This window comes from Oncorhynchus clarkii, chromosome 6 (assembly GCF_045791955.1).
Source record: "Oncorhynchus clarkii lewisi isolate Uvic-CL-2024 chromosome 6, UVic_Ocla_1.0, whole genome shotgun sequence".
Taxonomy (NCBI): domain Eukaryota; kingdom Metazoa; phylum Chordata; class Actinopteri; order Salmoniformes; family Salmonidae; genus Oncorhynchus; species Oncorhynchus clarkii.
In genome coordinates, this window is record NC_092152.1 from 50505000 (window position 1) to 50521177 (window position 16178).

The 16178-nt window shown below is 40.9% G+C and overlaps 1 protein-coding gene across 2 annotated transcripts in view; it reads right to left on the reverse strand.

The window, feature by feature from the left end:
- Positions 1-2640: 2640 nt before the first annotated feature.
- Positions 2641-16178, reverse strand: part of LOC139411276 (terminal nucleotidyltransferase 2) — a 41396-nt gene continuing 27858 nt past the window's right edge. The window contains exons 13-16 of one of the 2 annotated variants that reach the window (XM_071157344.1): positions 6821-6912; positions 6446-6525; positions 6246-6329; positions 2641-2666 (exon numbers count right to left, since the gene is read on the reverse strand). In XM_071157344.1, the coding sequence (XP_071013445.1) occupies positions 6258-6329; positions 6446-6525; positions 6821-6912 (244 nt within the window). In that variant the 3' untranslated portion in view covers positions 2641-2666; positions 6246-6257. Of the gene's footprint in view, positions 2667-5024; positions 6330-6445; positions 6526-6820; positions 6913-16178 lie in introns of those variants that run through there. The other variant, XM_071157343.1, reaches the window with a different exon arrangement.

The window sequence follows — 16178 nt, forward strand, 5'->3', positions numbered from 1 at the left end:
CTTAATTATGATCCAAACTATGGTCATATGTCTTCGTATACACAGTACCGGTCAAAAGTTTGGAAACATCTACTCATTCAAGGGTTTTCTTTATTTTTACTATTTTCTACATTGGAGAATAATAGTGAAGACATCAACACTATGAAATAACACATATGGGAATCATGTAGTAACCAAAAAACTGTTAAACAAATCCAAATGTATTTTGGTCTGATGAGTCCAAATTGGAGATTTTCGGTTCCAACCGCAGTGTTTTTGTGAGACGCACAGAGTAAGTGAATGGATGATCTCCACATGTGTGGTTCCCACATTGAAGCATGGAGGAGGGGGTGTGATGATGTGGGGCTGCTGTTTTAAATTGTATTTGATCTTTATTTAACTAGGCAAGTCAGTCAAGAACATATTCTTATTTACAATGACGGCCTACCAAAAGGCAAAAGGCCTCCTGCGGGGACGGGGGCTGGGATTTTAAAACACACATCCATCAACATTAGCAGACTGCTCCTGTAATGTTTCATGGTGACACTGTCAGGGATTTATTTAGATTTCAAGGCACACTTAACCAGCATGTCTACCACAGCATTCTGCAACGATACGCCATCTCATCTGGTTTTCACTTAGTGGGACTATCTTTTTTTTTTCAAACAGGACAATGACCCAACACACCTCCAGGCTGTGTAGGAGCTACTTGACCAAGAAGGAGAGTGATGGAGTGCTGCATCAGATGATCTGGCCTCCACAATCACCTGACCTCAACCCAATTGAGATGGTTTGGGATGAGTTGGATCGCAGAGTGAAGGAAAAGCAGCCAACAAGTGCTCAGAAAATGTGGGAACTCCTTCAAGATGGTTGGAAAAGCATTCCAGGTGAAGCTGGTTGAGAGAATGCCAAGAGTGTGCAAAGCTTATCAAGGCAAAGGGTGGCTAATTTGAAGAATCTTAAATGTAAACAATATTTTGATTTGTTTAACAATTTTTTCGTTACTACATGAATTAGTATGTGTTATTTCATAGTGTTGACGTCTTCACTATCATCCTACAATGTAGAAAATAGTAAAAAATAAAGAAAAACTCTTGAATGAGTAGGTGTCCAAACTTTTGACAGGTACTGTCTCCAAAGATAAAGACCACAATCTGTAAGTCAGAGTAAAGGAGTAAATAGCTTTAAATGTATGTTAGTCCCTTCCCAATGGCGCTATGGATTAATTCCAGGGATAACGCTCCCAGGTCCGATCCCCGCTTGAGACTATGGCAGAACTGTTTGTACAATAAATTGTCATGTAATTACAATTAATTGCCAGATCTGTTTCTACATGGATTGTTGTACAACTAACTTTGTCAACAGTAAGAGAACACTAACACATGAAAGAAACTGGACTGTTCAAAACTGAATTTGATCATTCTGAGAACATATAAATAACATTCAATGAACATCGAGGGAAAGTTTTGTGCACCCTTATACAAACATTGTAAGAATGTCATGTTTTGGGAACCCATCTTGTCATATCCCGCAATGTTCCCACAACCTAAAGACATTTTTTAAGAACTTTTAAATAGCATAAGAAATGTGTTCTGGGAACGTTCTTGCAAACTAATATAAACATTGTATAATCATCTGGACAGGTGTTGTGTTTTGGGAACACATCTTGTGTGATGTCCCCACAATGTTCCCACCAAACTGTTCCCACATTCTGGGAACCTTTAAAGAACAGACTAAATGTGTTCTGCGAATGTTCTTGCAATCTCAGGTGAATGTTTTATACAAACATTGTATAAATCATCAGCACAACGGGACAGTTTTTGTATTATGAGAACATTTACCGCAACCTAATGAATGTTCTGGGAACTTTCACAGAACCAACTTTGGTTTGCTGGGTGCTCATACATCATAGCCTACAATCCCAAATGGATTTCTTAGTTGTTATTCCCACAAAAGCACTTCTGCAGACACTACCTCTACCTATTGTCATAGAGACAACAGAATAATGACAGCAGAATGACAATGTTCCATGATAATAACATTCTAATATGCATTCTACCTAGGATTGGTACTTCGTCCAACAACATTGTCAATGTCATAGATAATCATAGATAAGCTGGAAACATACAGGTGCTGAGGAGCTAATATTAGAGAGCTGACTGGAGGTTCCGAGATGTGTTCTTGACCAAGGGTTTGACCTTTGATCTTGGGAGGACAGGTCCCCCATGGTATGTAAAGAGCAGAGGAAGTAGAACACAGTTCAAGGAGAACCTTAGGACAGATCATTACAATTCCATGTGCAAGGGCAGACACAGAGGAGAGAAAGAGATGGAGATGAAAAGAGAGTGGGGTGAAGAAAGGGATATTATCATAGCCATGTTTTCTGTCAGGGTCCGCTCTTATCTAAGGGGACAATTCAGACCAGAGTTACACGCTCGTAAATTTACTTTATTACCTTTTTATGCACTTTTCTGTCTAAGCGTATTCTGACCTCGAATTTAAGCTTGGGGGAAATGCCAGTGCCAGCAAGGTATCCGTTTGGGGTGCAGATCAAATAAATGATATGATAAGAGCTATTGACAAGAGCTAGGTAATCCGTTTGGATATGGGGATTATACATATAGGCTAAATAACAATTGTTTTAGATCTACTTTACCTTATGATCGCTGCAGATGAATGGAAGGAATCTGAAAAACATATAAACATGACAGGTAGGCCTATTTATGCCCCTTTCCCACAGTGAAGTATGAAATGCTGTGCCATTATGCAGAATTTTAATTGTATGGCCTTATAACTTGCAGGGATAAAATGAATAGCCTATGTTAAATATTATAAGCAACTGTGGGTAGCGACCATAACCACATATATTTAACTCCCAATTTAAAGTTCGCAGCCTAACTTTATTTCTTTCCACTGTAAGGGAGTCTTTGTGGTTGTGGCGGAGGGTCAAATAATAGTGGATACTATTTAATGAAGGCCAAATACAAATTGTAGTAAAAATAAATAATTATGGACTTCAAACTGTTTCTTTGAACTTGATGCATGCCGCAAGACTTTGTACTTGCCATCAAACAGTTCAATGATCAATGCGGGCAATTAGGGAATATTTATTATATGATACTGCTGTATACTATTCTACATATTATAATTATTTTGTAGGCTACCTTACTTCCAACGTTACCATTGATGATCTGAATGTGTCAGCTTTCACAATGAATCAAACCACCTTTCTTCATTTGCCCGTAAAAGGCAACATTTTTCCATGAACATAAATGTGTAAATCTACCCATGGGTTCTGAAATTGAGGCAAATATGTACAGTGGGTAGAACAAGTATTTGATACACTGCCGATTTTGCAGGTTTTCCTACTTACAAAGCATGTAAAGGTCTGTAATTTTTATCATAGGTACACTTCAACTGTGAGAGACGGAATCTAAAACAAAAATCCAGAAAATCACATTGTATGATTTTTAAGTAATTAATTAGCATTTTATTGCATGACATAAGTATTTGATACATCAGAAAAGCATAACTTAATATTTGGTACAGAAACCTTTGTTTGCAATTACAGAGATCATATGTTTCCTGTAGTTCATGACCAGGTTTGCACACACTGCAGCGGGGATTTTGGCCCACTCCTCCATACAGACCTTCTCCAGATCCTCCAGGTTTCGGGGCTGTCACTGGGCAACACGGACTTTCAGCTCCTTCCAAAGATTTTCTATTGGGTTAGGCCACTCCAGGACCTTGAGATGCTTCTTACAGAGCCACTCCTTAGTTGCCCTGGCTGTGTGTTTCGGGTTGTTGTTATGCTGGAAGACCCAGCCACAACCCATCTTCAATGCTCTAACAAGATCTCGCGATACATGGCCCCATCCATCCTCCCCTCAATACGGTGCAGTCGTCCTGTCCCCTTTGCAGAAAAGCATCCCCAAAGAATGATGTTTCCACCTCCATGCTTCACGGTTGGGATGGTGTTCTTGAGGTTGTACTCATCCTACTTCTTCCTCCAAACATGGCGAGTGGAGTTTAGACCAAAAAGCTCTATTTTTGTCTCATCAGACCACATGACCATCTCCCATTCCTCCTCTGGATCATCCAGATGGTCATTAGCAAACTTCAGACGGGCCTTCAGACATGCGCTGGCTTGATCAGGGGGACCTTGCGTGCACTGCAGGATTTTAATCCATGACGGCGTAGTGTGTTACTAATGGTTTTCTTTGAGACTGTGGTCCCAGCTCTCTTCAGGTCATTGACCAGGTCCTGCCGTGTAGTTCTGGGCTGATCCCTCACCTTCCTCATGATCATTGATGCCCCACTAGGTGAGATCTTGCATGGAGCCCCAGACCGAGGGTGATTGACCGTCATCTTGAACTTCTTCCATTTTCTAATAATTGCGCCAACAGTTGTTGCCTTCACACCAAGCTGCTTGCCTATTGTCCTGTAGCCCATCCCAGCCTTGTACAGGTCTACAATTTCATCCCTGATGTCCTTACACAGCTCCCTGGTCTTGGCCATTGTGGAGAGGTTGGAGTCTGTTTGATTGAGTGTGTGGACAGGTGTCTTTTATACAGGTAACAAGTTCAAACAGGTGCAGTTAATACAGGTAATGAGTGGAGAACAGGAGGGCGTCTTAAAGAAAAACTTACAGGTCTGTGAGAGCCGGAATTCTTACTGGTTGCTAGGTGATCAAATACTTGTCATGCAATAAAATACAAATTAATTACTTAAAAATCATACAATGTGATTTACTGGATTTTTGTTTTAGATACCGTCTCTCACAGTTGAAGTGTACCTATGATAAAAATTACAGACCCCTACATGCTTTGTAAGTAGGAAAACCTGCAAAATTGGCAGTGTCGCAAATACTTGTTCTCCCCACAGTATATGTTTTAATGGCTTCTATATTCTGAACGCATTCGCCATAGTCTACATTCAAGTCTTGTGCCGATCAAATTCAAATTAAAGGTACAACATATTTAAAGAGATTGCTTTAGAGAAATGAACAGATTAACGATACTAAACAAAAATATAAATGCAACATGTAAAGTGTTGGTCCCATGTTTTATGAGCTTAAATAAAATATCACAGACATTTTCCATACACACAAAAACCTTATGTGTCTCCATTTTTGTGCACAAAGTTGTTTACATCCCTCTCAGTGAGCATTTCTCCTTTGCCAAGATAATCTATCCACCTGACAGGTGTGGCATATCAATAAGATGATTAAACAGCATGATCATTACATATGTGCACCTTGTGCTGGGGACAATAAAAGGCCACTCTAAAATGTACAGTTTTGTCATACAACACAATGCCACAGATATCTCAAGTTTTGAGTGTGCAATTGGCATGCTGACAGCAGGAATGTCCACCAGCGCTGTTGCCAGAGAATGAAATGTTAATTTCTCTACCATAAGCCGCCTCCAACACCGTTTTAGAGAATTTGGCAGTACGTCCAACCGGCCTCACAACCGCAGACCACGTGTAACCACGCCAGCCCAGGACCTCCACATTCGGCTTCTTCAGCTGCGGGATTGTCTGAGACTAGCCACCAAGCCAGCTGATGAAATTGAGGATTATTTCTGTCTGTAATAAAGCCCTTTTGTGGGGAAAAACCCATTTTGATTGGCTGGGCCTGACTCCCAAGTGGGTGGGCCTATGCCCTCCCAGAACCACCCATGGCTACGCCCCTGCCCAGTCATGTGAAATCCATAGATTAGGGCCAAATTGATTTATTTATTTTGACTGATTTCCTTTAAATTAACTGTAACTCAGTAAAATTGTTGAAATTGAGGCATGTTGCGTTTATATTTTTATTCAGTATAACTGAACAAAAACTCCCTGATCAAATTGGTATGTTTTCTGGAGTTAAATTCCATTTATTTAGTGCGCGCAAGGGAACCCCCCCAAACCTCGTTACATGCCTGAAGTCTGAATACCAACTACTGAGAAGTGCGTAGGAAAAGTGTGCCCAAGAAAGAGACATTTACTAAGTCTGAATCGGCCCCTATGTGAGGCAGCAGCAATACTTCAGGTCACACACACTTTAGCAGCAATCTCATGTATCCTCTTCAAATATCAGAGGTTATACTTTCTTTTATTTCTCCTCTGTGTCCGTAACATTGGCAGGTGAGTCAGGAGAACGTGAAGAGTCTGAATGTTAGGGCTTTGGCATGCTGAGGAGGGAGACGGAGACTGTACAACCCAGCAGAAAGGCCCAGGACAGACCAGGCAGATTTCCTCTGTACAGCTGAGTCACTCACAGTTCCTCCTCCTCATCTCTGGATGGTGTTTCTGATTGGGAGGATGAAGTTGAGATCCTTTCTCAGCTGGAGCATCTGCCACGACTAGAGAGAGTGAAAGGGGTGGGGTTAGATTTGGGATGCCCCAGGCTCTCAAAGAAAAATGGTGGATTTGCAATGTGGAAGGAAAACAACCACAGTGAAACGTTCCCTAAGTCTACCTCAGCGAACTGTGCTTTGATGGCATCAAACTTGACCTTCTCATGGACTGCCCTGGCTGTGTTGGTGCCATCAAATGGCTCTGAGAGAGCAACAATGGAGAGACAACATTTTAGTTGGGACAGATGCCACATTAAAACATTGACACTGATTTAGCCAGAACCAAATGTATTGCACCAGCATGTATCACACAATCATGTTTTGTAGCATAAGTCTCTAGCCCCTAGGTGTCAATATAAGAAGATGATCTAAAAGGGGAGACATTACATCATGGTAATAACGTTTTTTACACAGTCACTACACAACTGTGTGGGAGGCAGCTTGGTGTCAGTGTCATGGTTAGAAGTGATTGACTAGTCAGGTCTGGTCTGACCTACCTTCCACACAGATGAACTTGTCTCTCCACTCTAGACTATTTGACTTGGGCAGAGCCTTAGCCTCTCGCACCGAGATCACCTGTTTATCCCACCTGAAACAGAGGAGAGGGAGTGTGTTGTGAGCATGAGTAGACATCTGTGTGTGTGGGAGTTCTAAATGGCATGTTATGGTATTGTAGGCATAAACTTCCGAGCTCAGTCAGAGGTCCTCGGAGCGTCCAGCAACGCTGCCAAAAGGTTGAAGGTCAGTTTCCACCTGTTACAGTCTCTCAGGCAGCAACATGACACCAGAGAGAGAGGGGGGAGTGGGAGGAGAGTACATACCAGCTGTGACAGCAGTAAATGACGATAGTCACTGATCGAAACTCCATATTTGGTGAGTAACAAACGTAATTTGACATTATTAAGCTTGAAAAGCTGGTGAACGGCAGGTTGAATGGCTGCTTCCTGGGCTTAAAGGAGATTCACTATATCAACGTCTACTGTAAGGCCAAATTCTGGTTCAGATGAGCACAAACTGTCATTATATGCAGATGTTGTGTTATTGTAAATAAGTGAAATTATATTCTGGCCTTGTTCAAATGTTTAACACTAGAACCGCCATAGGCCAACGGCCACTGACGTTTGATTTTGTAAGTAAAAGAAAAGGTGGCCCCCGAAAAAAGCAGTGCCCTGCTCCTTCCCTTACTTTTCCTAAATGTTTTTACATTGTGATTTCAAAATTCTGTCAAATAAGCAAACAGAAAAGTATTTAGAGAATGTTTACCATTTTTCCCACACCTATTCCCAACTTAACCCGCCAAGATAATGTGCTGTAGGACATTGGTACCCAGCCATGCGTCTCCCTCTCTCTCCTCACTGAATGAATGACAAATGGATGAATGGGCGATAATTGTGCATCTTACTTCACAATTGAATTTAAATTGGGCCTAACTGAATGATAAGCAGGATGAAGAGGTTGATTTAATTCAGAAAGACAATAGCGTAATGATGAGGTTGTGTTGTGCCTATTTATCAGCAGCAAATAATTTGACCGCGCCTTGCAGGTTGGTTGATTGACGTTTTACTTTGTAAAAAATAAGCCGTTACGGGACTGTTTTATTTACTGTAACTCTACTACTGATCAAATGTATTGTAAGGAAAACTAAAACATGCTACGTGTTGCAGTAGGCCTTTAGAATAATGCTAAACATATCCTTGACTCTATCTAGGTTGATGAGCGGGAAACAAACGATGCCAGTCAGCCTGCACAGCCGGCCCACACCATAAACTATACCGATACTAATTTCACACATAAGAGTTAGCCTATAGACACGATTAAATAATTTGATGAGTGACAATTCTTAGGCCTATCAGTTAGGCCTATCAAATTGGCCTATCAAATTGTATATAGAAAAGATGGGTGCACCTTGTAATTGACAGATGCAAGGAAAGGAGCATTACTTTATCAAATCCTCCTTCAGAGTCACATGCAGGTAAAACATTTATATTTCTATATAGTCTCAGAAAGTCCATATTCTGCAGATTCTATGACACTTACTTTTGTCAAATAGTGCAGCTGTTTCCATATTTCACTTTTTCCAAGGATATCCGTGCTGTCATTGCAGTCAGCACATGACCACTGGCTACTAAGCAAAAACTAGTAACATAATAAACTTAAAATATGCTATTCTGTCGTCAATGGATGAATGGCCGATAAAAACCAGATGGATTCTGATAATGGTGCATGTGACTTCAATGAAGTGAATGATGAAGTGTGATAGTGTAATGATGATGAAGAATTGTGGGCGGTCGAATTATTTTATTACGAAAGGCTGGAAATTGTATATAATTTCACCTTTGAAAGTTAAATCAGACACTGAATACAACCCACAATGTGTGTAGCGCACATTGGAAAGACGAACCAAACGAATGGACGCACTGACAGCATTGCAAATGCTGCAGAATTTATATGAGTTGGAGCCGGATGGAGGCTCGGATATTGAGCTTGACGTTGCAGATGAAGAGTCTTCATCTGATTCCCAATGTTTACTTCGAGTCTCCGCCTCTGATGCCTGAGCCTTGCCGCAGAAAAACAGAGCCAACAGATGGTAATTCCATCTACGGTGAGACAGGAGTCTTGGAGGGATAGCACGGTTTATGTGATGAGTGACGAGTTTGTGACATGTAGATGTTGCAAATATTGCAGCACATCAGAGATTGTACTGCCGCTCATGCGCACAGAAAAGGAAATAGTACGTGGGACATGTCTATGGATGACATGGACATACGGCAGAAAGAGCATGGATGTGGAGTAATTTTGGTCTGATGGGTATGGGGTGGATTTCGTCCGAGAGACCATGCCACGCAACTGCTTCAGAGATTATGCGACACCTGCGGCAGGTGCACACAAAACAAGGCCCATGAAAACTGTGTGCAGAGCAACCAATTTGTTTGTGGGGCTTGTAGGTGGTGTTTTGTCTGTTTTGTTTGCAAAGAAAAAAATGAATCATTACAAAGGTGATTGTAATGTAAAAATGAAAGACTAATATTGATTTTGTTTTGGCAGATTTAAAAAAAAATACCTTGTACAATAAAAACAATTTATTAAAAAATAACAGGTATTCTAAAATAGATGACTGTTCAACCTGTTGTCATTGGCTCTTGTGTTATGTGCTCTTTACTGTTGCTATAACACATGCTGTATGGCCATTTATATCATAAGATATTACATGCATTTTCAGCAGTGGGCTCCTCCTATGTTTACCAATAACCAAATGAAGGATTCAAAGAAAATAGCTACCTCTCATGGGGAGGTTTGATGATGCTGTGGGGTTGCTTTGTTGCCTCTGATACGGGGGCCTTGAACATGTGCAAGGAATCATAAAAGCAGCAGATTATCAGTGTTTTGGAGCAATGACTAGAAGTCTAGCAGATGCAGATACCTCTAACATCCTTCATGCTGGACATAGACCTAAAAATGGTATCAACGAGTTCATCTGACTCTGGGGAAGTGGATAAAGGGCCTCATTGCCAAAATCCCAAAGTATCCCTTTAATGGCAGTTAGTTGCCTGGAAGTTGCTGTAGATTTTGCATTACCTAACTGGCAACTAGGGGTTCCATGTTTGCCATGGTGCTTAGTGGCTGCATTGGTAGTTTCCTACTGGAAAATTATCCATAATTATTATTTGTTAGGTGTTTTTAATGCACATTATTTTTTAACAACCTTTAGTTTTTTATAGCTTATCAAGTATAGAACACAGGAATCAATTGTTTTTAATCATCATCATTAAATTAGCTGACATATTTGCAGTGCTGCCAACTTTCACGCATTGGCCAAGAGACACGCGCATTTGACCCGATTCTCACGCCACACCTCATATCTCACACACTGAAAAGTACTGGTTATATTTTCTAATTAATTAAATGCGTTAACTTTTCAACTGTGCTCCAAATAATTTTGAAAGCGGTGCATCTGCACGTGCAATTTAACATATTGAGCAAAAACTTGATCATTGTCCTGTCTTGCCACAGCACTGTGAACTGCAACACATTGAAGAATATGATTGGTCTAGTTACAGTATGTAAGGGATCATAGGGATTGGATGTGCGTTTTAAAGAAACACCCCTTAAGATTAGAGTGAAGCTGAATGGAGAGAGAACGTTCTCAGCTGAGCTTATAAAACTAAAAAGAGCAGCAAGGAAGAGCTATTTTATGTACAATGTTGTCAACATAATTAGGTTGCTGTTACTCCCATCCCTATTGCAGAATGCAGCCTTTTGACACACTTGCATTAGTCCCCTCGTTTGGTGATTGGCATTTAGGCTGTGACAACGAAAAGGCAGTAGACGGACCTACAGATTTGTAACTATGAAAATAATTTTGTCAGATTGCAAACCCAAAAGTGTCAATTAAATAAATAATTTGGTTAGGGTGTAGGGTCGTCTTGTCTTCAGACGATATTATTTTGCATTTACTTTATTTACCTAATCAGTGGAACAATTCTTATTATTAACAATGAGCTAAAATATAGTGTAGTTATACTGCTTGTCAGCAAGAACATTACTTTTGTTCCCCACACTTGTTTTATTATCCCGATTCTTCCCAATATTGCCAGTGTAATCACATATTGTCACGCCCTGACTTGAGATATCTCTGTTTTCTTTATATTTTGGTTAGGTCAGGGTGTGACTAGGGTGAGTACGCTAGTTTTTGCATTGTCTAGGGCTTTTTGTATGTCTAGGATTTTTGTAGGTCTAGATGATTTGTATGTCTATGGTGGCCTGATATGGTTCCCAATCAGAGGCAGCTGTTTATCGTTGTCTCTGATTGGGCATCATATTTAAGTAGCCATTTCCCTTTGGTGTTTGTGGGATCTTGTTCTACGTTTAGTTGCCTGTCTGCACTATTCATATTAGCTTCACGTTTCGTTAGTTTGTTCAGTGGTCATTATTTTAATAAATTACAATGTAAGCATACAACGCTGCACCTTGGTCTCCTTCGTATGACGAACGTGACACATATTTGAAATCTAATATGCCTATTAGTGTCTTAAAATGAATTATATGAGGCTATGCATTTTTGCAGCCATTCATGGACAGTTTTGAATAGTGATATTCATTAGGTTCAGTGATTTAGAGAAATGAATTGTTATAACAAGAACATTTTCAAACACCCAGCATTTGTGAAACATAGATCAGGGGGTGTTCAACCCTCATTGAGAGCAAGCAGGATTTTCTTCCATCCCTCTTTTAAAGAGATAGTTCACCCAAATTAGAAAATGTTTGTGTTCTTAACTTTAAAGCAAGGCGACTGCGATCTTTGATTTGGTTACCCAATGCCATCCACCATTAATATTAGTATTTCCTGTGCAGAGCCTTGTTGTAGTGGTAACACGCCCCGGGTAACACTACCCGTCGCATACAACTGTCCACATGAGACCAGGATTCAATCCCTGCTTCCAACCTTCCCACGGTTTCTCCCATTTGCCTGTCTCCCCATTTCATTACTGTCTGAATAGGGTACCAAACCACCTAAAACAAAAATGGCAAAAATAATATTAGCATACTTTAAATTCCATCCCTCATAAATCTCAAAATAACAAAGTTCAAAGCATGCCGAATACACCTGACCCATGGATTTTTTTGGAGAGAAAAAAATCCCCCCTGCTCATAGGCCTAAGCCATGTCAAAATTAGTAAAATCACAGGAAATTTGCTTTAAAACAGTAACATTTTCCTGGGGGAGGACACCCAAGCCCCCCTGCTAGAGGATGTGCCAATGAAATTCACATAGCAAATCTCACTCTAAGCTTTCTTCAAAAGTTGGCAGCCCTGTATTTGGCTACTTCTCTTCTCCAATTAACTAGCTAATTGTTTGGATTCAAATACCAGCCTAGTTAGATCTTCCTAGATCATCATCTCATGCAAATTCAATGCATCTCATCTACCATCTACTGGACCAAAGGCAGGACCACAATATTCAGAAATGGCAGCAATCTTCATAAGGACTTCTCAGAGGTTTTGCACAGATTAAAACAACCTTGTGTAAGGAGTTAAGAACAGCCTCTATCAATACGGGATCCTACAAACAAAATGCAGAAGGCGAGTACGATGAGGTGGTAACCTACAACCTGCCAGTTACTGACTCTGTGGCTCAACACAAAACTGCATTGGCTTCCATACTGGATGAAGTTTCTCCTTTGAAAACCCGCCTGGTGTCTTCCTCCAAATATTCTCCCTGGTACACTGAGGAGCTACGCTGTCTCAAAGCAACTGTCCGTCATCTAGAATGATGTATGCGATGTATGCACAACATCAGAAAAAGACTACAAACAGGCCAGACATCCAGACAGGCCAGGCAGCTCGGACATCTTACTACTCCCAACTGATCAGCAATGGCAGTGGTAACTTCCGGGTGCTGTTCTCTACTGTAATCAAGCTCCCCCAACCTGTAAACATCACTGCTACCTCAGCCTCCCCAAAACGGTGCAATAAACACCTTTGCTTCTTCCCAAGCAAAATTGAAAAGATCAATAATACCACCCTATCATCTCCAGCTCTTGTAGTTGATCTACCCAGTCCTATGATCCCTGAGTCAAGGTTCTCCACCTTCACCACAGTCACTGCAGCTGATGTAACCAAGCTGGTTAGGACAATGAGGCCCACCACTTTCCTACTTGACCCTATCCTCACCTCCTTTCTGAAGACAGAATACTTAGAATACTTAGTATGCTCACAACTGTGGTATACACGGAGTGTACAAAACATTAAGAACACCTGCTCTTTCCCATGACATAGACTGACCAGGTGAAAGCTATAATCCCTTATTGAGGTCACTTGTTAAATCCACTTCAAATCAGTGTAGATGAAAGGGAGGAGTCAGGTTAAAGAAGGATTTTTAAGCCATGAGACAATTGAAACATGTATTGTGTATGTGTGCCATTCTGAGACTATGGCAAGACAAAATATTTAAAGTGCCTTTGAATGGGGTATGGTAGGTAGTTTTTGCTGTTTTTTTAATGCTCAACAGTTTGCAGTGTGTATCAAGAATGGTCCATCAACCAAAGTACATCCAGCCAACTTGACACAACTGTGGGAAGCGTAGGGCCCCATAGTGGAGGCGTCATAAAACCTAGCGGTCAAACAGGGAAATGGTTCTAATCGTTTTTCAACCATCCATAGAAAATTTTAGAAACACTTCAAATGAAGTTTTTTTCATGTATGCTTACCCTGATAGAAGTCACTTTGTCCTAGAGAGATTTACACGGTTATCAAAACATCACAGAAGGGTAAGCCTACACAAAACACAGCCCTTATTTTAAGTGTTTTTAAAATCCCCTATGGGAAAACTACTAGGACCATATCCTTGTTTGACCGCTAGGTTTAATGGGTCACACTGTGGTATTCTATTGGAGTCAACATGGGCCAGCATCCCTGTGGAATACTTTTGACGCCTTGTAATCCATTTCCAAGGGCAAAAGGGGGGGGGGGGGGTATTGCTAGCTGTTGTATATATGAATATAAGTGTTTTATATCAGCTTTTTTTAAACAAGTGTACTGACAAGTGAATAAATGATTCCAGCTGCATCAGAAAGCAATAAAGTGTTGACTTCAATTTCTGGATCAATTCATTGTGATATTCATAAAACGTGTTTGGATAAATTAGCTTCAATCTTACTGCTAAAACAAATGATGCAGGGAGTTGGTGGGTCATTTCAACTTACATTTGTTGGCAAGTAAACATGCTTCAATAAAACAATAGATTAGTCTGTCCTCACCTCCTCACCTCCTTTCTGAAGACCTGCTTACATGCTCTGGAACCTTTCTTCACGGAAATCATCAACATTTCCCTTACCACTGGATATGTCCCTCCTCAGCTCAAACTCACAGCAGTCACACCAGTACTTAAAAAGCCTGGATCTGACCCTGACAACTTCCAGAACTACAGGCCTATCTCCAACTTGCCCTTCCTGAGTAAGCTACTCAAACGTGCTGTGTCTAGTCAATTCAAAACACCATATGGCCACTCACAACCTACTCAAGCCCTTCCAGTCAGTTTCAGAGCTAGACACAGCACAGACAGTGCCTTGGTAAGGGTCACCAATGAGCTCCTGATGAATGCTGACTCTGGGGCTGCCAGCATCCTCCTATTGCTGGACCTCAGTGCAGCATTTGACACTGTCAGCCAGGCCATTCTGCTGGACAGCATGGAGAAGCTCCTGGGCCTGTCAGAGACTGATAACTCCATGTTTGTAGCCCTCGGCCCTAGTAGGTCAGACACAGTGGTGGTCCATCAGGGGTCCCTCAAGGCTCGGTCATAGGGCCACTACTGTTTTGTATCTACATGCTGCCACTGGGAAATATCTTGAGGAAACACGGACTGGGCTTTCACTTTTATGCTGATGACACACAGCAAAAATACAGAGGTCGCCCTGACTGGCATTCCCACTATCATTAAATGACAATTTCCCCGCTGCTCTATTTGAATTTGTACATTAATATGTTAAACATACAGTATCATATGCATTATAAAAGTTTTGAATTGTATCGCTACACACAAATACAAGTGTTTCTGCATCTCACCATTAGAAACAGGCCAGCTGCATTTCCTGGATGTAAGCAAACCACAATATCCAAAATTCATAGCAATTTCAGGACATGGAGAACCTCCTCATGGAGGTGTATCCAACTGATGTGAGAAATATCAAAGTGCCTGTGCTTGTATCCAGAACTTTCAGCCAGAGGATTTCGAAATGTAACTGAAGTCATAACTGATGGAGTTGCCATGTCATCGAATTTTGAAAAGTGATGCTAGTCCATCGATTTTTTTTTTCTCCTTCTCTAACTTCAAAGAGGAAGGCATCCGATCAGCCAAAATCAGCGTAGCAGAAAAGTAGTCAAGCTGAGGTAACGTAGCTAACGTTACCTAGCTAACTACATGTGTTTATCAAAACCAGAATCTAGCTAGCTTCCATAATACGCTGGCTAGACATTCCAAAACATATCAATGTAATTAGCCAGCTGCTATCTGGCGATGTGATTAGTAACTTTGCAAGCTAACGTTAGCTTCTTTAGGTTACGTTAGCTAGCTAACTAACTACCGCAGAGGCTAACGTGACTAATGTTGTGTGTTCTATTTAGAGTCCAATCCCATCAACATCAAAATCAAGCACACCAGGAACTAGTGTAAGTCACCTTCTAAAATCGACAAAATCTTTCCATGATGAGTAAATAAATATACTGGTAGTAGGCATGGTCTGTGTCTTGTCATAGTTGGTGTGTTTACAAGTAGGCTACAACTTCTACTGTAGGTATCTGTATTATGGAGGCTTAGTTGATTTTTTATGCAAGGCTTGAAGTCTAAATTGGAAAAAATTTGATATCAGTAAGGAGGGGATGGTTAGTATGCATGATCTATTGACATGTGGGGGGTGGGTGGATATAGTACCTTGATTGAGTGTGTATTGATGGGTACAAAGTAGTAAAATGTTGGCTTATCACTGACTACTGTGTGTCCTACAGACTAATCCTAATGTTGATGACGATGACCTTGACACAAGCTTTAGTAGTGCAGAGCCTGTAGACCCACTGGATGAAAGCTTTCAGCCTGGAAAAATCTCAAGCTCAACATCATCTGACTTTGAAACAAGCCAGGACAGCCAAAGGTATTTATGAAAGCACAATGACCTTGAAGAAAGCAAAATCACTAATACACTAAACTGTCTACAAGACAAGTGATCCTCAAACTTTTCACACCCTTGCAGTCAGTTCTTTGGCATGGAGAGGGGTTGTTAGCATACTCTTCTAGCATATTCACTATTGTTGGCAGTGTTTGTCTACTCAACAGCACAACTAGGTGCTCATACACAAAAATACA